The sequence below is a fragment of the Myiozetetes cayanensis genome, unplaced genomic scaffold (genome assembly GCF_022539395.1).
Source record: "Myiozetetes cayanensis isolate MyiCay16 unplaced genomic scaffold, myiCay2020 scf19, whole genome shotgun sequence".
Taxonomy (NCBI): Eukaryota; Metazoa; Chordata; class Aves; order Passeriformes; family Tyrannidae; genus Myiozetetes; species Myiozetetes cayanensis.
In genome coordinates, this window is record NW_026087400.1 from 5603956 (window position 1) to 5629058 (window position 25103).

General features: G+C 45.9%; 2 protein-coding genes across 3 annotated transcripts in view; both read left to right on the forward strand.

Annotated features, from left to right (window-relative positions):
* The window catches only part of RPS21 (ribosomal protein S21), a 289916-nt gene that overhangs the window by 259825 nt on the left and 4988 nt on the right, over positions 1-25103 (forward strand). The gene's annotated exons all lie outside the window — the stretch shown is intronic.
* Positions 1845-24698, forward strand: CABLES2 (Cdk5 and Abl enzyme substrate 2). 2 transcript variants are annotated; one of them, XM_050313455.1, is made up of 10 exons: positions 1845-2332; positions 14831-14902; positions 15107-15199; positions 15921-15998; positions 17459-17567; positions 18106-18271; positions 19025-19128; positions 19518-19624; positions 20940-21144; positions 21593-24698. In XM_050313455.1, the coding sequence occupies exons 1-10, from the start codon at positions 1845-1847 to the stop codon at positions 21731-21733; spliced, it is 1563 nt and encodes a 520-aa protein (XP_050169412.1). In that variant the 3' UTR covers positions 21734-24698. The 2 variants fall into 2 exon arrangements, with proteins under 2 accessions (XP_050169412.1, XP_050169413.1); XM_050313456.1 differs by lacking the exon at positions 14831-14902.

Consider the following 25103-nt stretch of genomic DNA (forward strand, 5'->3'; position numbering starts at 1 on the left):
ATTGTTTGCACCAAGCCTACATAGGTTTCCATGCCTATTTATCCCTTGGCTTATTTGATGGTCTTGCCAGCAGAAAGGATTTTAATTCCTTTTTATCCCAAACTATTTTTTTGCACAGCTGTGATATGAGATGGTTATGCCAAATAATTTAGGCTCAAAACCTGACCTATATTGAATAGCATAAGATATGGAGGATGTTCTTGAGATTTTAAGGGGAGAGTTTGTATTTCGCTGTAGGATTTTTAATGGAAACCTACAAGAACACATTGTTTTATGGTTCCTACCTTAATCCTATTATTATTAATGAACACTGTAAGACGTGCTGATGGCCCACTTTCAACAGTATACAAAAAAGGATCTTATGAAACAGCCATATAAAAAGACATAAAACCTGCATGTGTTTTATAGGACAGTTTCAAAATCTATCTTTTGTTCAGTGCCCATATTTCAGACCATATCATCAGACATGGGGTTGATTTCTAGTGTAGACCACAAGCAATATCAAGAGTATCATGTAGCTTCTTCAAGAATATTTGGCAAAAGCATTCACCATTCTAAGGGTCCAGTGCAAATACATGCATAATTAACCAAATACCTGCTTAATTACAAACATCTCAGTACTCCCTCATTCAGGGCAAATTTGGTCTGTACTTTAACACATGTACTGTGTGGGCAAAATCCTGCTTGGGAGCACAAGCTGCTTCAGAGTATGCAAGGTGGGAAGCTGTTCTCAGCTCCAAAGGCTCCAACACGCCCAGCACAGCTCCCAGATCTCCCCTTCCAGGCCCAAGGGCATGGACATTGTCAGAGCACATCAGCATCCTCAGAGGAGAGGAAAGGGCAGAGCTTTCTCACTTGGCAGGCAGTCAGAGCATCATCCTGGGATGTGGCAGACACCAGTTTAAGAGCCTGAGGGGTATGTTTATCCCGTGCAGTGTAAACACACCAGTCTGGGAAGCGACTGAGATGCCTCGAGTCACTTTGTGGAGATAAATACTAAGTTTATGTTCTCCCAGCCCCGGGTCTGCCTTGCCCATATACGGCCCATGACCAGCACTGCCTTGGCTTTGCTTCAGGAGCTGGGAGCGTGGGGATCCATCCCTTTGCACGGGTTACGGGGCTGCTGGTGAGTCTAGGCGCTGTGCACGGGGGTCTGCACCGCCGGGGTCGGCGAGCTGGGGTCCATCTCAGCCCTGCGAGCTGCAGGAGGGCTGGGTCCCAGGCTGCTGGGATGGAGCAAGAGGATCGACAGCCTTCATCCGCTTTTGTAGGAGCGCTTTGACGCGGCACAGCCGACCGCGATGGGTTTAACAGATGTGCCCTCCTGCCTGCAGGAAGGCCAGGAGGCTTTGGGAACGGGACACCACCAGTGCGACCGAGGCTTTGTGGGGGGGAGACGGTGGGTGGAGAAGTTTTTAAAAAGTCATACAACGGGACACGGTGGGTTATTTGCGAGGGGACACTTCGAGTGGTTGGGGGGGCACGGTGGGCGGTTTTGCGGGGACACGGTGCGCTTGTGGCTGTGGTAGGGAAGCACTAGAGGGAGGAAGGGGCTGGCAGAGTGACGGCCCGGGGGTGCCGGTCCCGGTACCCCCTGTCTGCCGGGGCAGCCCCTGCGCGCCCGGCGGGGTCCCCCCCGCGCTGCCCGGGCCGGCGGCGCTAGGACCCGGCGGAGCCCCGCGGGCCGGCGCGGGGAGGGGCGGGGCCACCCGCCGCGGGCCAATGAGCGCGGGGCCGCCGCCGGTCTCATTTGCATTCGGGCGCGACGCAGCCAATGGGCGCGCGGGCCGCGGGCCGCGCTGCGCTCCTGCCGCCCCGCCCGGGCGGCGCGGCTCATTCGGAGAATGGCCGCGGCCACGGCGTGCGGCTCCCCGCCTCCCCGCCCGCCCCGCAAGCGGGGCGACTCCCGGCGGCGCCAGGCCGCCCTCTTCTTCCTCAACAACATCTCCCTGGACGGGCGGCCGCCCTGCCCGCCCGCCGAGAAGCCGCCGCAGCCCGCCGGCCCCGGCGAGGGGGAGGAGGCGGCGGCGGAGCCGGCCGGAGCCCCCCCGCGCCTGCTGCCCCCGCCGCCCGTATGCCAGCCGCCGCCCGCCCTGCTGCTGCCCGGCGTGCCCCCGCTGGCCGCCGCCGGAGCCAAGGGGGATGCGGACGCCGCCCGCGGGGGCATCTTCCTGCCGCAGCTGCTGCTGGGCGGCCCGCTGTGCCCGCCGCCCCCGGCGCCGCCCGCCCTGCCGGGGATGCTGGCGGCCGCCAAGCCGGGCGCCCCGGGGCTGCTGAGCCCCTCGCAGAGCGCGGCGGGCGGCGGCTTCGCGCTGGAGGCGCAGCGGCAGAGGTGAGTGAGGGGACGGGTCTCGCCGGGCCGGCCCGCCCCTGCCGCCCTGACCCCGCGGGGCGTGGGAAGCGCCGGGACCCCCCGGGGCCCTGGGAAGAGCTGGACTTTCCCAGGGCCCTCGACCGGCCGGCGGCTCCGGGAGGGGGGAGCGGGGCATGGGTAACGGGCGCCCCCGGGGAGAGCGGCCGTGGGAGGCGGCGCCGGCCCCCCGGTGGCCCCGGGAGGCAGCACCTGCCCCGGCATCCCGGCCGGAGGGGCGCGGGGATCCAGCCGGGGAGCGCTGCCCATCCCGGCTTCGGGAGCGCGGCTCGGCCCCGGGGAAGGAGGATGCCCCGGAGGATGAGTGGAATCTGCGGAGGGGATCGCTCGCTCAGGCTCTGGCTGCAGGTCTGCGGAACCCCGAACCCTGCCTCCTGCTTTTGCCCAGCCCCAGTTTCTGCTTTTTTCTGTTTCCAGATGGAGCTGTCAGGGTCACTGCTAGGCAGGACGCTTCCTCCGTGCACACTGCTGGTGTCGTGCCTTCTCCTGCTCTCTGCTGCTTGTCTCTGCAGTAACTCTGTGTTAATGAATGCTTGTGCGCTGGGAACTTGGAATCAGCCTCAGAGGAGGATGCTCTGGCCTTCAGAGCAGGATTACTATTGCATTTCCAAGGGACTTCTATCAGCTTGGATGTGTTGGTTTTCCAGTCGACTGGAAGGCGGGCTCTTGCTCAGATCTTGGGGATTTGAGCTCTGAAAGAACTCTTTTCAGGCTGTTTCTTGCATAAACAGCTCTGTAAAGTGAGCTGGCCCTCTGAACCTGCAGATAGGCAGCGGTATCAAAGGCTTTAAGTCTCTGTGGTCTTTACAGTGGCGTCCAGAGCTTTGTTAGTGAGCTGAAATAGAGATGTTGTCAGTGCTTTAAAGCTGGGGAGCTTGCTAATGCAGTTGATGGGTATTCTGTTTCAGTGTGCATCTCACAGTGGAGGTGTCCTGTGTATCCCCAGAAACAGCTACTTGGAGGCTCAGGTGGATTTGAAGAGAAGTGGCTGTTTTTCAGTAATGTCTGGAGTCCTCATGTGTTGTCCCTCCTGTGGTGTTTTTCCTTCTTGAACTGTTATTTACCACCCATTGCTTTTCTTGGAGAAATTGAAGCTGGGCCTGCTCTCTGGATGTCCTGGATGTACAGATTGCACTGCTGAGTGCCGCTTGTTGAGCACCAAAGTCTGAAGTGAGGGCGTTGCTGTGGCACAGTTCCTTCCCAGCACTCCTTGTCCACAAGCACGAGGTGCTGTGTGATTTCATTTTGTTGCTTTAATATTGTAGGTAGAGACCCTGAGGGCAAGTTCTGCATTAAGAGCTTCACAAGCACAGTTCCCTGTGTGGCTGTGGCATTTGGTGTGTCTGTGTGTATGGAGTTCTGGACTGATGGATCTCATGTAAATGGTTCCATCCTTCCCCTTCCTGCTCCAAGTCAATAGGATGCCAAGAAAATATTCCTGGGATCTTCTCATTTGATGTCCCCTTTCTTTGGCACCAGGTTTTAGCTGTTCCACTATAGTAATTTCAATCAATCCACCTGGAAAGAATGATGAATCAGAAATAAAAGGTAGAGAGAAGTGCAAGGGCGCAATCAAGGGAATCAAAAGGCTCCTGTCTGAGTAATGACAAAACAGACCATGATTTTTCTGATTGGAAGAGATAGCTGAAAAAGTATGTTGTATGGCATTAATCAGTTTGTATACTACTTTCGAGGGTGATTTGGAGTGAGAGTTCATCTGGTTTTTATCTTTAAAGAAAAAGAGCATCAGCTGAAACTATCAGGCAGAAAGTCCACATCTTTACATGGAGATACACACATCTTCTGACAAAAGGACAGTTTTATGCTGCCTGTGGGGATGTGTTAGACCCAACATATTTCCTTTTTTTTGCTGGCAACTTGCAGGGCGAGGGACTTAGAGCACTTATTTTTTCACTGGAGAGTTCTGTGCTTTGTACTGCAACAGAGCATCCCTTCATCCCCGTGGAGCAGAGGCATCTCCTCTTGGTGTAAATACACAAGGAATGATTTGGGGACTTTGCTGCTGGATGGTGGTGGTTGTGCTTCCTCTCCTACTGTGTTGGGTGAGCTATTTACAAAACAAGATTCAGAAATCAACAGTTACAAAATGGGTTTTCTTTTACTGGGAGTTGAGAATCTGAGCATTGCTTTGCCATACAGTGATGTTGCTGCTCTAGATTAACTGCCTGCATCCTGCAAAGGTAGAGGCATGTGAAGTGGTAGGAGGGAAGAGGGAGGTGGAATCTGCACTGCCATCCTGGACTTTTAAATCCTTGGTGCCCACTTAAGGCAGGTGTTCTCAGAGTCCTTTTTAAGTCACTGTCAAGAGCTGCTTTGAATTTTCTTCAGTGGAGCCTCTCTTAAATGCTCCAGGAGCACGGTCTGAAGGTCTCCAGACTCATTCCATCCATGTTCAGTGACCAGTGCTCCTGCAATCCATGCTGTGACTGGGGATTTCATTGTGCTGGGGCTTGCCCCAATCCATGAAGATCTCTATCTAGAACTGATGGTATCGTTGGGCAGAGTTCTATTGCAAAACTTGATCTCGTCTGACTTGATTGAGAAGTTGCAAGAAGCTGATGAGACCGGCCAGCGGGGCTCGGGGCAGGTCGAGACGGCACCTCTGCCAGAGTTGGTGGTTAGTTATTAGCAACAGGCAGGACATGCAGTACAGCCCAGGGAACAAGAGATCTCGCCTGATGTAACCTGGAGTTCCTTGGAGTTTCTCAATAGCTGTCAGGTCCTTTAGGATGGAAACTTCAGCAGAGGAGGCACCTTCGGTCTAGATGCTCGGTTTCTTCGTGCTGCCGGCTGAGCATTATAAACTTAATGACTTTATCTTCCACTTTTGTTTTCCTAAGGAATCTTCTGTTTACAGGATCTTAAATTACAATGCTGTGTTATACCAGCTTGCCTAATCTGCTTGCCATCCCTCTTCCCTTCTCCTTTTCCATCTTGTTCTGTTCTTTTGTTCTTTGAAAGAACAAGCCTCACAGAAAGCAGTGGAGGGAGGCAGCAAAGGGCGAACAAATCACCATTCACAGATTTTTAATGAATTTCTGCAGCTGGGTCTGAAACTGGCAGAGCTTTCTGGGGAAACACAGATAACAGAGGGCCCTGGAAATAGCCAGGTTATGAAAGCATGAAAAATGGAAACAACAGCCCTGAATGTCAATACTTGCTGTGCTTCTGAGGTTTCAGGATAGTATAATGTAAAGCAGCTGGTTTGGCCATAATTTGCTGCATTTTGCTGGGCCTAAGAATAAATACAGAGAGTAAATTATTTGAGACTGATGCTTTAATGTCCTTGGAGTTCAGTGGTCAGGGAGCTGAACTGAGTGTTCGTGATAGCTCAGTCATTTCTGATTTATCAGCAAATTTAGGTCATTTTAAGAGTGGGAGTTTAAACAGTAGTTGATAACAGCAACACTTTGGACCAACTCTGCTTTTAAGTCTTAATTGGATGCGAGATTGCTGACATAGGTGTGATCAGATTAGTTCCTTGGGTGGAAACAGCAGAAATGCTTGGTCAGGATTTTATGCTTATGATGGTTAATGTGTTGTTTTGTCCTGCTGTCAGCTTAGCTGCTGCTGTCACTTCCAGAAATATAAATATTTTTTTAAAAACCCTCTCCTAATAAACAGATTTTGTTGAGATGGATAAAGTAAAATGTTCAAAAGTCTTAGTTTTGATTTTCAGCCTTATTTGGAATAAGCTGAACACATGGTGCTTTTCAGAAAGCAGCAAGGTCTGTCAGAGCTGGAAAGCTTTGACCTTTCAGAGGTGAACAGTAGACTGGGGTGTGCTGCTTGGGGCTGAAAGTGAACATACTCTAAACCTGAACTGTATTTAAAAGTCAGCTGAAATGTGAAGGCCTCAGACTCCTCTCCAACAAGCAGGTTGCTTCAGCAGCTTTCTCTCGTATTTGCAACTGCAGGGGAATTGCATGTGCCCAACATTAAATATTTTATAGTTGCCTGTAGTCATTCCCAGCCACAGGTATATTAACCAGGAAAAGTAAGTTCTGTGCCTAGCAGGAAACTTGGAGATCAGAAAATCCACGACCTTGTATCCTGCACACCTCTGTGAATGGGTCTGGATCAGACAATCTGAGACGCTTCTAGCACCAAGGTTATTTGACCTCTTCATTTAAGAGAGTCCAGAGGCTTAAAAGTAACATTGCTCTCTAGGCAGGAGTAGCCTGTGTGGAATTAACTACACTTGCAGCTGATTTTACCTGTGGACAGATGCTGTAGCTTTTCAAAGGGACTGTGCAGGAGCCCTGGCAGCAGGTTTCAGGATGCTGTGGGATAGGGGATGCTCTGGAAGTGCTGTTTCCACCTTTCCTTTTCCCTTGCCACCAGCTCAAAGCTCCTCTCCACAGGAGGTGATGAGTGTGGCTTGTTGTCAGGCTTCAAGTAAATGAGTCATCAGCCAAGAAGGAAAATGTTGCTAAATTAAATACAAAAAAACTGAACAACTTACTTTTTGGGCCCCCATTCAGATCTCCAGTGAGCAAGCCCTGTAGGAGTGTTACAGTCAGAGCTTCCTTATCCTGGTGTTCCACTGCTGTGGACTGGAATGTACTGTCAAAACCTTCTACAGCAGCACAGCATTCATGGCTGTTTAACATTTCACTTTCCAGATTTATTTTACAGGCTTCCTTTGAGTTAGGAAAAACAACAAAAGCTTCATTGGACCATTGTTTTTCAAGGGTAACTCTTGACCCTGGAGTCTGCAGGATCTCTGTGGACTGGGTTTTAAGACATCATTTCTTTGATTCACAGTGAAAACCAGTTATCTCCTCCTTGCCTTCCTCCCTTCCCAGCTCTCAGCTGGTGAAGTGCCTCCTTCCCAGTGTGAGCACTCAGAGTTCCCAGAGCTCAGCTGAGTACTGTGGGTGCCTGTGAGCAGGACACCGTTTAGGTTGTCAGTGTCTTTACCATCCATAACTCTGCTTAGCCTCAAAGTCCTCTTTTGATACTTGCAGAGACGTGGGCTGCCCAAATTTGGATCTGCTTTGCCAGCTGACAGGGATGGATGTCTCGCCCAGCTTGGGGTGAAGCTTCTCCATCAGGGCTACGTGTGCTCTTGGCACTCACTGAGTTGGTTCAGAAGAGTTACTAGCAGTGGTTCTCAGCTTTTTGTAATTTACTATGAACTGTAGGATGAGGTAGGGATGGAAGAGTCTTTGCTTTCCGTTCTAAGGAGTAGTTCTGAGGCACAGACAAGCCCTTCTGCTCTGGGTTTGGGTATGGTTTCTTTGGTTTGAAAGGGAAAATAAAACAGGTGGAGAGAGAGGAAGTGACTCGCAAAAATCTCTGTTAAAGACTTTTTTTTTTTTATTTCCTGCATTATGTGTTTTTTTTAGCTATATTTAGTATATTAAATGTAATTATTTAGTTTATATATAGTATATTAAACCCTGTGTTCCTCCCATTTTCCATCTGTCAGCCAGTTAAAGCTGTGAGGCTGTCAGGCTGAGTGAGCTTGAAGATGTTTTTGAGCCCTCTTTTGAAGGTTGTTCTGAAGGCATCAGGCTCTGTGGTTCGAGTTTAGAAAACTCACAATGGGCTCTTTAATGAGGTATTGTTGATGGAGCAGGTGACTGCAGATGGAGGGTGCTCAGCTAAAGCCACTCTTTCAGGCCAGCTCTTCAAACACAGAGCTCTAAACTCCTCCAACCTTTGATTTATAGCTGTTGTGTATTTAACCTACTTAAATTATTATAGTTCATTCCCTGGAAAAGGTGTTAAATGAAGAAACTTTATCTAGATGATCTCGTAAGTGCAAGCAAAGCCAAGTGCTTCACAGGGCAGCCCTCTGATTCATGAGACATACTGGGTCTTTTAAAACTAAAAGCTTGGTTCTGGCTGACTCCACTGCCGAGACTCTCCCCTTTCCAGGGAGTGCTCCCCTTGTTCCAGCCCTTGCTCAGTGTGGTGGTACCCAAGGTGTACCCAGGCTGCAGACCTGCCTTGGACCTGGGTAGCTGTTTCATTTTGGAGTCCCCACAGCACGGGCTGAACTGCTGCTGGTCAGAGCTGCTTGCTCAACAGCATGGGCAGATTTGCACTTGCTCTGTTGTGGTTGCTACAGTGAAGCATAAAATTTTGCCCTGGTGAGGCTGCAACCTCTTGACTGTGGGTTGGAGGGGATGCCTGATGCATTGGGAAGAACCAGCTGCCCATAAAAACACTGTGAGTCCTCTCTAAACTTGCTTTCACTGGATTTTGCCCAGTCACGTGTTTTAAATTTTCGTTTCCTTCCCAGTTAAAAGGTTCTTTCCTGGTTTTTTGTTTTTTGGGGTTTTTTTAAGTAATGATTTTTGTTGTGCTGAAGGCTTTTATTTAACAAGGCACATGATGAAATGACAGCATCATCTCTCAGTGAAGTGCATGAATATTTCTAGCATAATGCCCACAGTGTCATCAAGGACACACTTTGCATTTCACGTGCCTGTTTTGGTCAGCAGTTCAGTGCTTTGTAAGCAGAGCACAAAGCACAAGGGAACCAGGTGGGTGAGCTAGGAACACCTCCAGAAACTGGTAGAAATCCAGAGAAATACTGGTGGTGTCCTGGCCAGCACATCTAATCTGTTTTGTTAGAAGCAGCAGGGATTTTAGGATTGGGCTCTGGGCACAGCAAACCTTACATCTGGTTTGGTGGTTCTGTCGCAACAGCTGGCTTTCACAATGCCTACTGGAAGGCATTATTTTATCCTTGGATTGTCTAAACACTCTTAGCACCAAGGGAATATGATTTATGAAACGGCATGAATACAAAGCTCGTTTTCTATTAGGTCTTAATCATATGTGGTTGTGAATCAGCAGTGAAGTAGCAGCTGCTGTGAAGATTATCTAATTTCTTTCCTTGTTAGTATTTAAAACTCTCCAGGCTTAGTGAGCTTCCCACTTACTCTGCCTCCACCTTCATTCAAATTATACTTCAATTCTCTTCCTTCTCATCTGTCCCACAGGCTGTGACACATTCTTTCCTTCCATGTGGCTTTCCTGGTGTTGGAGGAGTGTAGCAGTGCAGTGTTTGGGAACAGCAGGAAAGCCCCTGGTGCCCTTTCAGTTTTGCAAACAAGCCTTGCGTAAGAACACAAAGGTGAAGGAATTGGACCTCTTCCCTCCTCCTGAGGTCTCACACAGGGACCTGCTCTGAAGCCTGAAAGTACTTTTTGTGCTCATGTGGCCTGATTTCAGTTTACTCTCTAAAATTAAGATTACTGGAGGAATAAGTTAAACTACCCCACTGTGAGACTTGTATTTATTCTCTGGCAGTCTGATACTTAAACAAATGTCAGAAAGAGCTCCTGGGACGGTGGCCTCCAATCCAAACTGCACGTTTGTGGTGCCATAAAACAGTGAGTAGCTGACTTTGTGAAGAAGGAGCACTGGGGTCCTTACTGTTGGTGATGGAAAGTGCATTCTCTGCCACTGCCTCTCGATGAACATCAGAGCTGAAACCATCTATCCATGAAAATGGCATGCACAGTGCTGGGCACTTCATGGTACAGATTCCTTGTGAAGTTATTTATTTTACAAAGACATGGTTTTGATGTGATTCAAGATAAATGACTGACTTCGTTTTGGCTTTAATTACTGAGAACTTGTTGCTGCCAGTGAGCTGTACTCAATCTGCTTTTGAGCAGGAAACTCATTAATGTGAGTGCCGAGGGTGGAGAGGCACAGGGCACTGATAGCAGAACAGGGATGTTCCCACTCACACACTCTGGGATGCAAGCCTGGAAACAGTAAATGTCTCCTGGACAGCAGAAGAAATGGCAGTTGCTAAAAAGTAAGCTTAAAAACTGGGACTAGTTTTCTTAATCCCTTGATGCCTGTATTTTACCTAGTGAAACCCAAGCACAATTCATATCCGTTTGCTGGCTTGCCTGTAAGGAATGAAAACAATACAGCTTAATCTTTAAAGTATGTCTTGGAAAACCAAATCTGACAGGTATGTCTTCCTATTGTAAACAGGATTTGGGATCTGGATTTCTTGTGCAAATTACCTTTGACAGTTGTTACTAAGCTAGTGCTTCCAAAAACCAATAAATTATTTTTGTCCTTGTTATATTAATAACTCAGCCCCTTGACAGCTGTGATTATACTGAAGCCTGTAAAGGACCTTACAGAGGGGCATCACATTAAAATAAAACTTGAGTGGGAAATAGGAAACCGAATTCTATTAGGCCCTAATTTTACACAGTAATTAAAAATCCTTGACCTACCCCATTCCACCCATCTATTAGCAGTCCATGGATGGCTAAAGAGCAACAGAGGATATCAGCCTTGCTGCTAATTTTAGTCCAGTGCCTGGGGTGTGTGCCTGCGTGGGTACAACAAGCAGCATCAGCAGGGCAAGGGATGCAGCTCCATCTGAAACAAATCCACCCTGCTGGGCCCTTTGGAGCAGGTCTCCAGCCACGTCACTGTCCAGCTCTTGCAGCATCTCTAAATGGTTTTGTCACAGGGCTTGGTGATGCTGGCAGTGATGAGGATGAGAAGTCGTGGCAGGAGGTGAACTCAGGGTGGCAGCTGAGCGTGGGTTGAACTCTGGCTGTGTGGTGGGCTCAGGCTGCAAGCCTGTCCCTGAGAGGGATGGGGGTTAATCAGGAATGGGGGAGAATCCCAGTAAGGTTTTAGAAACTTCCATTTTCACCCTTCAGGAGGGAGCGAGGCCAACTGGTCTGTTCACCTGCTGTGTCAGAAGTGCAGGAACCAGAAGGGCAAAAGGGAGAGGAGCTTCAGAATGGCCAAATGGCAGCTACACATGGGTTTAAGAAAGATCATTGGCCTCTGTAAGGCCCAGTATTAGGGGTTAAGGCCCAACATTAAGAGGTTAAAATGAGGTTTTGAGGGCTGTTTGTTGCATAACCTGGGAGTGCCGAGCAGGGTCTTGGGTGCCCGAAGGGCTGCCCCAATGTCCCTTAGAGGACACAGTGGCCCAGGAGCAGGAATGGAAGATGCTTGTCTGAGCCTGAAACCACCCACATCTGATAGCACAAGATTAGCCTCTTTCACATTCAACAATAATCCTTGCTAAAGAATCAGAAACTTGGGCTTCCAAATACAGGAACATCCCCAAAATTTATTCTTGTCCTCTTAGGTGTCTGCAGGTAGCCCAGTGTAGGTGGGAAGTTTGAAAATACTCTTGGCAAGCCATCAGAGAGGTCAGTGCTCTTTAATCTGGAGCTGTGACTTAACCAGCTTTTTCCTTTCAATTCATGAGAGGGGAAGTGTAGGGATTACCAGTGCTATACATAGATTGCTCTGAGCTGTGTCCTGTTCTCCTGGGAGTGCTTAAGAGCTGTGTCACCCTTGGGGCTGGAGATTCCCACATGCCGCTTGTCCAGTGTTCACCCTCTGCAGAGAGTTTCTCTGCCAGTGCTTGGTGGGCAGGACCAGAAGAGGACAACTCTGAAGCTGGAACCACTCAAAAGTTGGGTTCCCTCAATGGGAGAGCCATCAGAAAGGATAAATGTGTGGGCTGGCTACTGCTTCCCCAGGGCAGGAGTCAAAATGTAGCTCTGAATGTAGTTTTTGTTGTGGTTTCTCTGAACATAAGGGGGGTTTGTGGGCTTTTTCGAAGTGGGTGTTTAGCTCATACAGGATTTGGCAGCAGCGTTGGATTGTGTGAGCCCATGTGTGCACATGGAGATAACAAACCAAGGCGTAATCCAGAATTCCTCTGCTTGATAGCCCCTTATCTCTGGGCATGTGCTGTGTGTGTTTTCTCTCTTGGTGGGTCCCCTCCAGGTGCTGGCTGTGTAAACACAGTTGCTGTTTTTAATGATCTAGGATGGTCCTGCTTTGGCCTTTGCTGGCTCCTGAAATAAAGGGAGGCAACTGAAAGTGACTCCTGGCCAAGGACATACAACCAACCAAACCCTGTATAGCTTGTCAGGGCAATAGCTGGTACTGGCAAACAGACACTTTTGAACTTCCTTTAGGGTCCTGTTGGAATTGCAGCCTTCTCCATGGAACCCATAAACATTTTAATGTTGGAAACTTCAGTTTCTGAGTGTCAGGTCGCACATGGGTAAGGGTGTATGTAAGGTAACTGCACAGCATATGGAGAGATGTTGGTATTCTTAGTATTTAGGTTGCATTTAGCAACAGACACACTGTGTAAACTACTTAAAATCTTTTGAATTCCAGTGGATCAGACCATAAGCAAGAAGTGTTATCCCAGATGAAGCTGCCTGGCATGGGATAGGTGACTCAACATTTTTGTGTCATCAGAGCTGGCAGTCACTGGAGCCATCCTGTGCAGCCTGTTGTTCAGGTGTGAGTTGGTTCCAAGAGGAGAGCACTCAAACTAGAGGAAATGTATGTGTATTTATAAGACTACTCAAAAAGTGTTAAATTTTGCTGCACACTCCAAGTACTGCACTAGCAAGTCTCAGACTGCAGTGAGGGTGCTTTGTTGCTCTAAAATGTTGGATTGAGCAAAGAAACTATTTCAGGTTCTGTGGATTAGTGAGAGGTCTTTATGTACGCCCTGTTTTGAGGTTTGAGGGGGAGTGTCTTGCTTAGCATCAGGGACTCCTTCAAGGTGACAGCTTCGCTGAGGACAGAAATTATTTACAAGTGTAGCTAAAAATGAAGTTTCCTGTTGGCAGAGTGGGGATGACTCATTGTGGTTCTGAGTCAAGGGGTGGGATCTTCCCTTTGCTGCATCAGGGTTTTACTTCCAGATATGCTCTTGGAGCAGCAGGCTCAGGTGTTTTTCTCACAGGGCAGTGTTCAGAAGTGTAACACCCTGGACGGGTCTCCACCGTGGAGATCCTGTGTTGACATTGCCAGCTGGTTGCATCTGCAGCACTGTGGAGTTAGTGAGGCTCTAGTCCTGTCTCTCCCAACCCATCCTGTTTCAGCAGCATCCTTTTACAGAACTACATGCTTTTTTTGTACCAGTGCCCGTTGGCATTGGCTGTGTTTTCCCTTTGCTTGCCATACACGGCGTCTTTCTGTCTCCAGCCAGCCAGGTCTCCCCTGGGAGGGGAGGAAATCAGTGGATGTTACCATCTGCATTTGGGCCAGGAGGTTTGTGATCACCTCCTCATTTTGTGAAGGGTTTTTTATTGCATTTTAGATGGCAGCACAGACTAGAGAACCGTATGTTTGTGAAAGCATTAAATGCTCCTGTGCTGTTCTTGTTGAAAAGCAAAAGAACAATAATAATTTTAAAACAGAAGTGCTGGTGAAGGCTGTTGAAGTTGTGCCAGGAATGTTCTCCAGCAGCACCTTAATGGCTGCTGCTTTGTAGGAGGTAGTTTCTAGCAATACTGAAGGTGTTAGTCCTGTGGGAGGATTTACCTCTCTTGTGTTTACAGAAATGGACACTAATTTTTCATCCTCCTACCTGTTTGAGTCATGGGCTTTTCTTTCTTTTAAGAATGCCTGAACAGCTGAGAGTCTGCTCTGATGCAGTTTAAAGTTTGATTTTTATTTTTTTGCCAGAAGTAGATTTTGTTGAACTGGAGTTCGGCAACTTTTGTCTCCTGTGCTGCTTCTACCCTGATTTTCATGGCAGTTGAGTTACTGTGTCACTTGGGAAGAAAACCTTGGATTTGAACTCACATGGCTTGTGCTAGAAGTGTAGCACAAAAAAAGCAGAAAATATGGATTCTCATAGTTGTGTCAGCATTTTGCTGGTGGCAGTTTAATCCGAGTGCACTGTTGTATGGAAATTGCAGTCATAGTTGCATAATTCATTTGCAAATCTCTACTAACAAAGAAGGACTTCACTTGGACAAAAGTAATGTATCTCACTTTGGCAAAGCCTATTTTTTTTGCTTAAACGTAATATCCTATTACTGTTGCACTAACTCGCATGATTCCTACTATTATTCTTGCATCTTCCATTCTTGGACTTCAGATGTGTGCCAAATACTTTTTGCTTCCTCTAATAACCCTCTCCATTGTTTTTCCGGAGAGATCTGTCAATTTTATTGAGCTGCAGCCATAGGCTCTCAGTCTGCTGACTCCTGCAGCTGGAGACAAGGGTTCTGAAGTGAGAATACACACAGATGTTTGGTCATCATACAGATGTACTTATATCTGAACATAAATTAATAAAAAGTCACTTATTCCCTTGCTTTGACAGGGGGAGCTTTTTGTGACATTTCTTGTCAGATTTTAAAGGAGTATTTGGAAACTTCTTGATGTTTAACTTAGTGGTAGGTGCTCCTTGTGGACAGCAGTGAATGCTCTTGTTAATGAAGTTGGTGTAAATACATATTGCAAGGGTCCTAGAGGGGTAGACAAGTTCTTGGCCTTTTTAGGAACTCCAAATTCCTAGTTAAGCACTCTTGCAACAACAACAAAAAAATCCAGAGAACCTGCCATTTGTCCTAAGAGCTCGTAGATCTGTTGCAGTTCATAAACTCAGAGGCCATGAACTAATATTGTTCACTCTTCGTGGTGTTGTACATTTTACAGAAGGCGTTTTATCTCCCAGCGCTGCTCTCTAGACTTTTTAGAAGACATAGTGGAATATGCCAGTGTACGAAGGTACTTTTTTCAAAAGCAGCATTAATCTCAACTCGTTGCATGCAGTCCTCTCCTCCCTCCACCCTCTTCCACGCCAATATCTGAGGTCCTGCATGCTAGTGCTGCCATCTGATCATACAACTGGCATGACTTTTTTTTTTTTCCCAGAGCACTTAACAGATTTTGGGTGGTGTTTTTTTTTTGTTTTTCTTTTTATCGTTGCAGAACCAAGCATATATCTGGGTCTCCGAGACACAAAAGTTTGAAGAAGATGCACTTCATCAAGAACATGAGGCAGTATGACACCAAAAACAGCAGGTAACTTGTGGAGATCAAGGTTCCCCCCTGTGCTCAGGTGCAATAGGATGTGCCCAGAAGCAGATTCCAGTTCCATGGAGTTAGACATTTAACATCAGTGGGAATAAGGGGATGTCCTTGGGGCATTGTTAGTTTTATGCACGCTTCTATCAAAGGCTCATATCTGCTACGTTTGCAGCAACACACTGGTGGTTCTGCCATCCTGCTTGGAGGAGGTTAAATCATTCTCTTTTAACACCTTCCTTATCTCTCGCACATAGAGAGGTCAGAGCTGAGGAGGATTTAAGGAGAATGACTTGTTTTAGTCAAATTCTTGGCTCAGTTGCTGAGCAGAAGAGAAAGGGGCGGCTGTGTTCATGTTTATTATTAATAGAAGTGTGAGGTTTCATCTAAATGTAAAATATTATCTACATCTTTCCACAAGGTTTATGTAAAAATTACCTAAATGTAGATATATATAAAGACTCTCCCTTGAGGAGCTCCCAAGGTGATGGCATGCACTGAAGGCTGGAGTTTTATACAGAGCTTCACCCCAAGGACCTGCAGGGTCAGCATGAAACCTCTGCTCTTCTGCTGCTTTCTGAAAACATAACACACATAGCAGGATCTGTGTGACTTGCAGAGCAAGACAAGAAGAGTCTTGTGTTCATATTGCATAAAAAGCTGCTTTGTAGCTTCTGGATCTTAATTCATATCCTGATCTTTTCCCATCTGCTTGCAGGATAGTGTTAATCTGTGCTAAACGAACACTGTGCGTGGCTTTTTCTATCCTACCTTACGGGGAGGGTTTACGGATCAGGTGAGTCTCTGGAACTGCTTTGTGAAATGTCTGGTCTGTTGTTTCAAAAGATCTTTTGAAATGAGCATCGTTTCTGTAGGTCTCCTGTTTTGAAGCAGGTGAAGTTAATTAACTTACCATTCATGTGTAAGGACAAGGACTTGCTGTCAGAGCAGTAAAACCAGATGCTACCACAGTGTTGAAGTGTTCATTCAAACTCCCAAAGAAAAACTGTGGAAAGGGTAGGCTGTTCTTCCAGTGTTTATTGGCATTTTAAAGCAGCCCAGTCCTGTTAAATCTCTGAAATCAGCTTTGAATAGATGTTGAGGTTGGTTGCTGTGTAGGATTTTCTGTACTCCTAAAGTGGTCAGAAATGAACTGTCTTTAGTGCCACAAGCAATGGTATCAGCAAAAAAGCAGAGGGAGCATCAGGGAAGGATGCTGCTGCCTTAAATGGAAACCCTCAGGGGTTTATAGTGAATTTACACCTAAATAAGATGCTCTTCCATTTCTCAGCTCTAAGCCATGAATGTCACTATTTGCAATCTAGGAAAAGCAGAAACAGTTTAGAGTGATTCAAACTGCTTTTAGTGTTTGGACTACATTTTTGTATACAACTGTCATTGTGATCACTTATGAGAAACAAAATCTGCAAACTGGATTTCCCCTCATCTCTCCTCAGTCCCTTGTGAAGTTTAAGTTGATCCTGTGGGGGTCTGTGACCTACAAATATACCATAGAAAATACTAATTCTATTCTGATCCAATTCTGGCGAAACAATTGTGTTGTCACTTCTGTCCTGTACGTAACTTATGGACAAAGGAAACGGATGCTTAGTGGTGGGAATTGTATTGTATGCAAATACATCGCCATAAAAATAGTTGATGGGAAAATATTCCCTCACATAATAGAAAGGCAGCAAGGTCACTGGAGCTATTTCAGAGCAGTTCTGAGCACTGGCTGCTCTGCTTTTAAGCTGGCAAGGCAGTTCTTCAACTGAAAGCTGGGGGTTTTTTTTGGATTGGAATATTGGTGACAAAACCGCGTGTTGGCATCGCTGACACAAAGTCCTGCAGCTTCATTCTTCATTTGAGCTTGTGTGCACAGGGGTTGGGAAATTGCTCTTGAAAGGCAAGTTTCTGGTCCTGGAGAGCTAGTAATGTGTGCCATGTTTTCTGTGAGGTGTTTGAGCATTAGTGTGTTGGGAATGGTGTGGTCCTGTGCAGAAAGACCATACCAGAAAGTTTAGTTTTGGCAGGTGTATTTGTACAGATTTGCAATAAAATGAGATTAACAACTCCAGGTTTTGAAAAGAGTAGTTAAAAATTCATGCTTTCTCTGAGGTGGGACTGAGGAGTTGCCCTGTTCCCACACAAGACCTGGTTGTCAGCTCTGTCTAGGGAATAGAACTGAGGTTTTCCATAGAGGAAACTGGGCTTGTAATGCATTTTGTAATAGTGCCCTTTCTTACCTGCATTAAGTGATCTGAAAATGGAAGGACAGAAGCAGCGACATCCTTCTGGGGGAGTTTCAGTCTCCACTGAGATGGTGCTTGGACTGGAAGGAGTAGAGCTGGGTGCTGATGGCAAGGTAAGGACACTTACATTTTCACCCTGGAACCATTTCATTCTGGGACAGATTACTTAATTTATGCACTGCTCTGCTATCCATAAAGTGAAAGCTATGGCTTTTCAGACCAGTGGAAGTTTTAGTTTGAAATTCTGGCCTGTGGTAATGTTTCTTCTGAGGAGGCTGTTGAAGCTTGTGGTCACTTCTGCCTCCATTTCTGGGGAACTGATTTGACTTTGCTATCTTGGGCAACATGTGAGTGATGCTTTGATAGAAATATGAGTGAAATTTATACCCCTTTAGTGAAATTTGTATACTGCCAGAATTTTACTGATGTGATTCTCCCCTTTGCCACACCACCAAATCTCCTAAACCACTTTCATTTTGAAGTTGTGGAAACAAGGCATACCTCATCCAACTTTTCTGTCCCACAGTTTCAAAGTCCCAACTCCCAAGTACAAACTCCAGGGGCTCTCTGAGTTGGAAAATCATAGATGTCTAGAAAAAGGCTTTTCAGTAAACTTCCCCCCATAACTACTACAACTTTCTCTTCTTTAAGGTTGTGTCCTATGCAAAATTCTTGTACCCAACCAATGCTCTGGTTGTTCGCAAAGCCGATGGCTACGGTGCTGTTCCCTCGTGTCGAGCCAGCGCTCCACGGAGTCTTCCTGGATCAAGATACAAACCTGTGACAGCAAAAACGATACCAGCAGGGACAGACATTGGTAAGGACAGGCACCAGCCCTGTCATCTCTCATGAACACAGCAGAAAAGCAGAAAAGGGCACAGATTTGTCTGAGACAATTGCAAGCTGTCAGTGTGTTATTGGATGGATTTGTGGCAGCTGGAGGGAGACTGGCTTTAACAGAGCCTAGTAAAGAAGGCTCATTAGTGAAATCTAAATGATGAGCCTTAGGAGGGAGACTTTCACATGTTCCTTACGTCCTCCATATATATCTGGCCTAGTTCTGATTATGCAAGGAGCACAAAGCTTTTCCTTGGAAATGTAAAGTTTTATATTACTCACTAAGAAACATCTGGTGTGTATGGATCCAGGTGGTTCTCCTTGCCTTCTAGCACAGTAACAATGCATAAGCCAAAGAGTTTGTGCCAAGAATCCCTTCTCTTGTGTAAAAGAGCAAACCTGACAACTCTGTTGTCTGTTACATATAGGCAAAAGAATTCAGTCTTGTTGTTTACTGGGTACATTTGTAGGTGGCAAACTCAGTTTGCACTAAGTCTGAAATGGTGTGTCAGGCACATGGTGGAGAAGGAGCTTGTTTGGGCTTTTTTAATCATTTTAAAGCCTGACTGGTACATTTACAAAAGGCAAATGTGTGACTGTAGCTGAAGTTTGCCCGTACTACGAGATCTGCCAACACTTAGTGTTTGCTGTCTGAAAACTTTTTTTTAAAGAGGAAACAGGGAACTTCAAGCTCTATATCTTGTGACCCAATGTGCTTCCCTCATTCCCTCAGGAAGTGAAGCTGGGGAAGCTGCAGAGTATGATCCAAATCTTCTGGATGATCCTCAGTGGCCCTGTGGAAAACATAAACGTGTTCTCATCTTTGCCTCTTACATGGTGAGTGACCGGCACACCTGAACAGGGGAGCAAGTGAGTGCCTGGAAGATCCTCTTGTGAAGAATTTCCTTGAGGAATAAAAATTCCTCTAGGAAGAAAAAGTCGTGTGTTTTCTGATAATTGATTAGGAAAACTACAAACAGTTGAGTTTGTACAGTGAACTTGTTGACGGCCGACCTGGCATTTACTTCTTGTAACCATTTGCTTAGTAGTTTTTTAAGACTGTAGTTGGGGTTCAACATGATCTATTAACCTTAGGACATTTCAGAAATGTTAAATTGGGAATAATAAAACTCGGGTTTGCCTTTGCATTAGTGTCTTTGGAAGATTTCTTTGGTTGTCAGTCCTGTTCTCAAGACAAATGATAAAATTTGCCTCTTGTGTTTCAGACTACAGTCATAGAATATGTGAAACCATCAGACCTTAAAAAGGATATGAATGAAACCTTTAGAGAGAAGTTTCCTCATATTAAGTTGACACTGAGCAAAATCAGGAGGTAAGAAATAAGCACTGAGTAATGAGAACATCTTCTACACTGCACGAGGCTGCTTTTATCTTCCACTTGTATGGAGCAAATACTAGATCTATTAATAGCATATATGATTAAACACTAATCTCCTGTTGCCAGTTTAGCTGACTGTAGAGTGACAGCCCTGCACAGGAATGTTCAGGGTGCTGAGAAGGGCTAGCAGTTGGTTTTCACAGTTCCACCTTGAAGGGTTTTGTTTCACCTACTGTGGGGTACTAACACTACCATCCAATTAACAGTGAAGCAGTGTTAGCTTTGAAACAAACACTTGTAACCTGATTGCTGGGCTGCAGTGCACTCCCACTCTAACTGGATTGGCTTTCTCTGGCTATTTTTGCCTTTCAATTATCAGACTCACTGATGGGCTCCAACAATGGGCTCTAACAAGATTCTAGGATAAAGGGTGTTAGATCTGAGGAGTCTTGGTAAAGACAAGCATTTTGTGGAGGTCACACAGAATTTCTCAGCTTCCAATAAATGTGTCTGGCCGCTCCTCAGCGAGGTGCACTGTTGCATCTTCAGAGAGCTGTAATCTTGCTGGTGTTACAGGGTGATTAATGCAGTCAGGGCCTGCTGAAATAGCGGCTTAAACACAATCCTGCCGAGTCACCAGGGCCAGGTGTAATTCAGCTGCAGGTGAGGGCTTGCTTGGGCAATCTGTGTTGTGGCAGGGTCCTGCATACTCCTCTTTCAAGCTGTTTGGAGTAATGTATTCACACAGAGAGCTTGCAGATGTGGAGTGGGTGGCAGCCAGGAGAGGTACCACTACCTCCAAGTCTGCCTCAATGCCGAGGTGAAGGGCTGGCTGTGGTGGGGAGTGTGTAAACCAGGCTGCCTTCCCCCTCACACCTGGCTCTCACACGAGGTGTGTAGTAGACAGGTCTCTACACAGCAACTGCTGTGATCTGCACAGCTCTGATGTGGTTTTCTGTAGGTCAGAGCGGTTCAGTCTTATGATATGAATCACAAACCAGTTTGTAAGCCAAGAAGGAATCATACAGCAATAGCCTGTGTGTCAGGGAGGCAGCTAAGCTCTGGTTTATGGGCAGATGATGAGGAACTGTTCTACCACAGTGGATGTTGTCAGCCAGGTTAAATCGGTGTGTGCAGCTGCACCAGCTTGCTGCCAGCTGAACTTTACCTCTCTAGGATAATACTTGTGGTGGTTTTCCACATAGGAGTCTTGCCCATATGCTCCTCTGAGTTGCCACACTGCAGCATTTCTAGAGCATTTCATAAGAGCTCTCATGTTTTTTGGGGGTATCTCTTTTCCTATTCCCAGTTTGAAGAGAGAGATGAGAAACCTGAGTGAAGAGTGCAATCTGGAGCCCGTTACTGTCTCCATGGCTTATGTTTACTTTGAGAAGCTCGTCCTCCAAGGCAAACTCAACAAACAGAACCGCAAACTGTGTGCTGGTGCTTGCGTCCTGCTCGCAGCCAAGATCAGCAGCGATCTCAGGAAACACGAAGTTAAACACCTTATAGATGTAAGTACTGTCAGACTTCCAGGTGTTGTCAGAACCTTCTCTCTGGTTCATAGGTGAAGACAAGCATTAAAGCCAAGATTTTCAGCGGTGCATGCTTGCATTTAGGACAAGCCTTTTCAGACAATTTTATGTCTCATCAGGGCCCTCAATTTTTTTTTTTAATTCATTAAGTTATCTGACTGGTGCAGGCTGATGTCTTAATGATCCTACAGTAAAGTTATTTTTGCACTTGCATATGTTTGCCTGAGAAGCAGTAACTGTTGTGTGGGTGTCACAGCTGAGCTGATAAGCTGATCTCTGGCAACACACTATGATTCTGTAGGTACAGCTCAGGCCATGCAATGCTGACTCCTGTTTTATGCTGACTTAATTTAGCAGTGCCTTGAAGTCATCTGGATTAACTTGATTCTTCCTCCCCCTCCTTTGTTTTGTTTTGTTACTGTCATAGAAACTAGAAGAGAGATTCAGATTCAACAGAAGGGATCTCATCGGTTTCGAATTCACCGTCCTCGTAGCTTTGGAACTGGCTCTTTATCTTCCTGAAAACCAAGTTTTACCTCATTACAGACGGCTCACACAACAGTCTTAACCAAAGCTCCGTCCCAGCCGGCGGTGCCGGGGGTCGCATCCCTGGATGCTGCTGGTGGAGGTGCCGCTGGCCTCGCCACGCGCGTCCCGCCGCGGCTCCAGCTTGTTTGGAAGGCTGCAGGGTGTTGTCAGACTGTCCAGTTGTGTGTTGTGGACACGGATGCCAAGCCTGGGGGATGGTACGAGAAGAGTTAATGAACTTTTTGTTTTCTTTTTGGACATTTAAAGCACAAATATTCACCAGTCAGCTGTCACGGCTGCTTATTACTCCTTATTTATCTTTTTTTGGTTTTACTAAAACTGCTCTTCCCTATGAAGAATACTATGGTATTGGTTATTTTTTTTTTTTTTCTTAAGCATTTATTCTATTCCTTGAAACTAAGGGAAGCATCACTTCCATTCCAGTGCACCATAAAGTTCAGATATTTCGAAGAATCTTCACGCATTTTTACATTAATGAAATGCATACTTTATTTTTTTAAAGATGTGCCTAAAACTGGCTGGTCTGGTACCAGTGCTTTTTAAGTTAGTTCTGTTATTTAGTGGGGAATCCTGAATTTGTATAGCCATTTCTTCTTTACCTGCATCGGCCTTGCATACAAGGAAAACAATTCCAGTATATCTGCACTAAGGATACACAGGGCATCTATTCTATGATTCTATAGATCTGTAAGTAGCGAGATTGAAATTACTCCATTCCAATTTATTTGCTGTTAATACCTTAAAAATAACACATTTCACTTAAAAAAAAGGACAGATGGTTTGAAAATGTCATGAAGTACCACGTGTTGAACGAGGTAGCTCGGAAGTGATTGCCGTCCTGATCCACTCTTCAGTGGAAGATGAGCGCTCGACTAAGAGCAATTCTCTGTCAAATGTATCATTTAGGATTTTTATTTGTTTCAGTGTTCCATAGCCTGAAATAAGCACCTTTTTAATGTGACTGTATTATATATGGTCTGAAGTCAGTAGAGTTACTGCTGCCAAACAAAGCCAATGAAACAAAGCATGCTCGGTATTTAAAATGCTACTTTTTTTAACTCGGTTCTTCCAAGCGTTGCATCACTGTGATGGTCCTCATAAAACTGGCATTTCTTGCACATCTGAGCAGCCACCAACGACTGGTGCCCAGCAGCGCTCCAGAGCGTACGCACAGGTTAAATAACTTCTCTGAACATTGGCTATTCCTTTGTTTATTTTTTAAATATCCAGGTTGGGAATGAATTCTTGATTGTACTTGGAACCTTCTGTGGTATTGGCGCTTGGGTTTATTTTCTGAAGCAATATTATAAGTAACTGTGTCCTTTTGCAAGGAACAAAACTGATAGTTGGCTATTCGGACTGAGAAATCTGTCATTTAAGTTTGACTCCTAAATGAAACACCAGACCCCTGTGCTGAGGTCAGAGACTTGCTATCTAATGTGTAAAGTAATGTAAATTCCTGTTCCTTGTATTAAATGTTGGTCGTAGCCAAAACCAAGACTGAATCTTTGCTCTTCAGCCTTGTTTTGTCTGAAGCTAATTTGGCTTCATTAGAACTGCAGCAAACTTTACTGGAGCCCCTTCCTCTTTGAGTAGGGCTCAAAGTGTATTTTTCATATATAATAGTTACAGTGACTATCAAACCTTTTGTAACTGTGTTCAGCTGTATGTAGCTTCAAAGTATTTGTGTAAAATTTAATATGCTTGTGATTTCTCTAACACAGAAGGATTTTCCAGTCTCCATAAGGGAGATGGTAGCTAATAGCTTAGACAGTAAGCTTGCCAGTTATCTTCCAAAAGGTTTAAAAAACTACCTACTAGTTAAACTTTCTACTGAATATAACTGTGCTTGCATGCAGAAATAGTGATGTACTAAACATCTAGTGTGCAATGAGCCTCCAAACTAGCAAACAGTGGTGGAGACAGCTGAGGTGGTCCAGCATTTCCTCAAGGCATTGTAGAGGGGACAGAGGTACAACTGAGCAAAGAAATTTCTCACAGGGTGTCTCCAGAAAAGCTTGGATAGTATGAATGAAATGAGAAAATACCTTTCCTCTGGGAACTTCTTTGTTTAGTGTATAAAGAGTTTTACGTAACAAAATTAACTTTCCTTTCTCACCATCTAAGGGGAAAAAAACTGCTCTTTGGTCTGCAACACTTTGCAGTCTCTATTCAGTGGAAGTTTGTCTAGTTGAAGTGGCCATCTGGGCTGTAATTACACTCCCAGAATCACGTCACAAACCGGCAAGCTTTTGTTTTCTTCCAGGAGAACAAATTAGGATAAGGAGCATTAAATTACAGAATGCTGAATGTTGTCTTAATAGTTATTCTAAAACTTGGCTTGGGCACACAATTGAGTTCAGAAGCTGTTGGGAGCACAGGCCAAAGATGACGCAGGGCAGCGAGTGCTGTGCCAGTCTCTGGCAGAGCCTGGGGCTGGGGTGATGCTGCCCAGAGCCGTAGCCTGGGGCTTGTACATCAGGCACCTTGTGTGTCTGTGCAGAAACAGCCCTTCTGCAGAGATGCACCAGTTCTGTGTGTTTGTGTGTTGGTTTTTCCCATTTCCAGAGCGCAGCTCGCAGTCCTGTGTGGGAATCTCTCTCTCTTTCCACCTAAAAGCTGCCACCATGTGGCAAAGGACTATTAGTACGTTTTCTGTTCGTAAACTCAACGTGGGACCTGAAATAAACCCCAGATCTGCTGGTTTACGTTTTTCACAGCCAAACTCCTCTTGCTCTGAAGAGAAACAGGTTTACGTTTGGGGTGGGGGTTCTTTTGCTGTGTGAAGGTGCTGCTGGGGTGGCTCAGCACGGAGAACTCTCTTGATAAGAAGCTGTACATTTTCCTGTAAACAATACTGCTCTGGTTTTGTCATGCTCCCATTATTTAAATGTCTGAGTTGTAGCCTGGTTTGTTTTTTGGGTTTTTTTTTTTTTATTTTATTTTTGTGTTTTTTCTGTGAAATTAAGATGCTGTGAAATAAAACCTGTTTTTACAAAACATGTTTTGTAACCAAGTGTCTTGTTCTGGAATCACAGAATGGTTGGGGTTGGAAGGGACCTCTGGAGATCATCCAGTGCATCCACCTGGAGCAGATGACAAAGGAACATGTCCAGGTGGGTTTGGAATGTCTCCAGAGAGGGAGACCTCCCTAGGCAGCCTGTTCAGGGCTCTGCAATCCTCAGTGTAAAGTTCTCCCTCACTTAGTGGTGGAGCTTCCTCTGTTTTCTTTTATAGCCATTGCTCCTTGTGCTGTCACTGACAAGAGTCAGGTACCAGACTCTGAAAAAACATTCTATGATTCTCTGAAAAGAGTCTGGTACCATAGAATCATAGAATGTTAAAGAGAGTCAAGAACATGCCATGGACAGGGTCATCTCCTGCTAGAT

Excerpts from the sequence above, each read along its gene's own strand:
- CABLES2 (XM_050313455.1), top strand. The coding sequence starts at position 1,845 with ATGGCCGCGGCCACGGCGTGCGGCTCCCCGCCTCCCCGCCCGCCCCGC. Across the intron at positions 15,200-15,920 it reads TATGACACCAAAAACAGCAG|GATAGTGTTAATCTGTGCTA; the intron begins GTAACTTGTGGA and ends ATCTGCTTGCAG. Across the intron at positions 19,625-20,939 it reads ACACTGAGCAAAATCAGGAG|TTTGAAGAGAGAGATGAGAA; the intron begins GTAAGAAATAAG and ends TCCTATTCCCAG.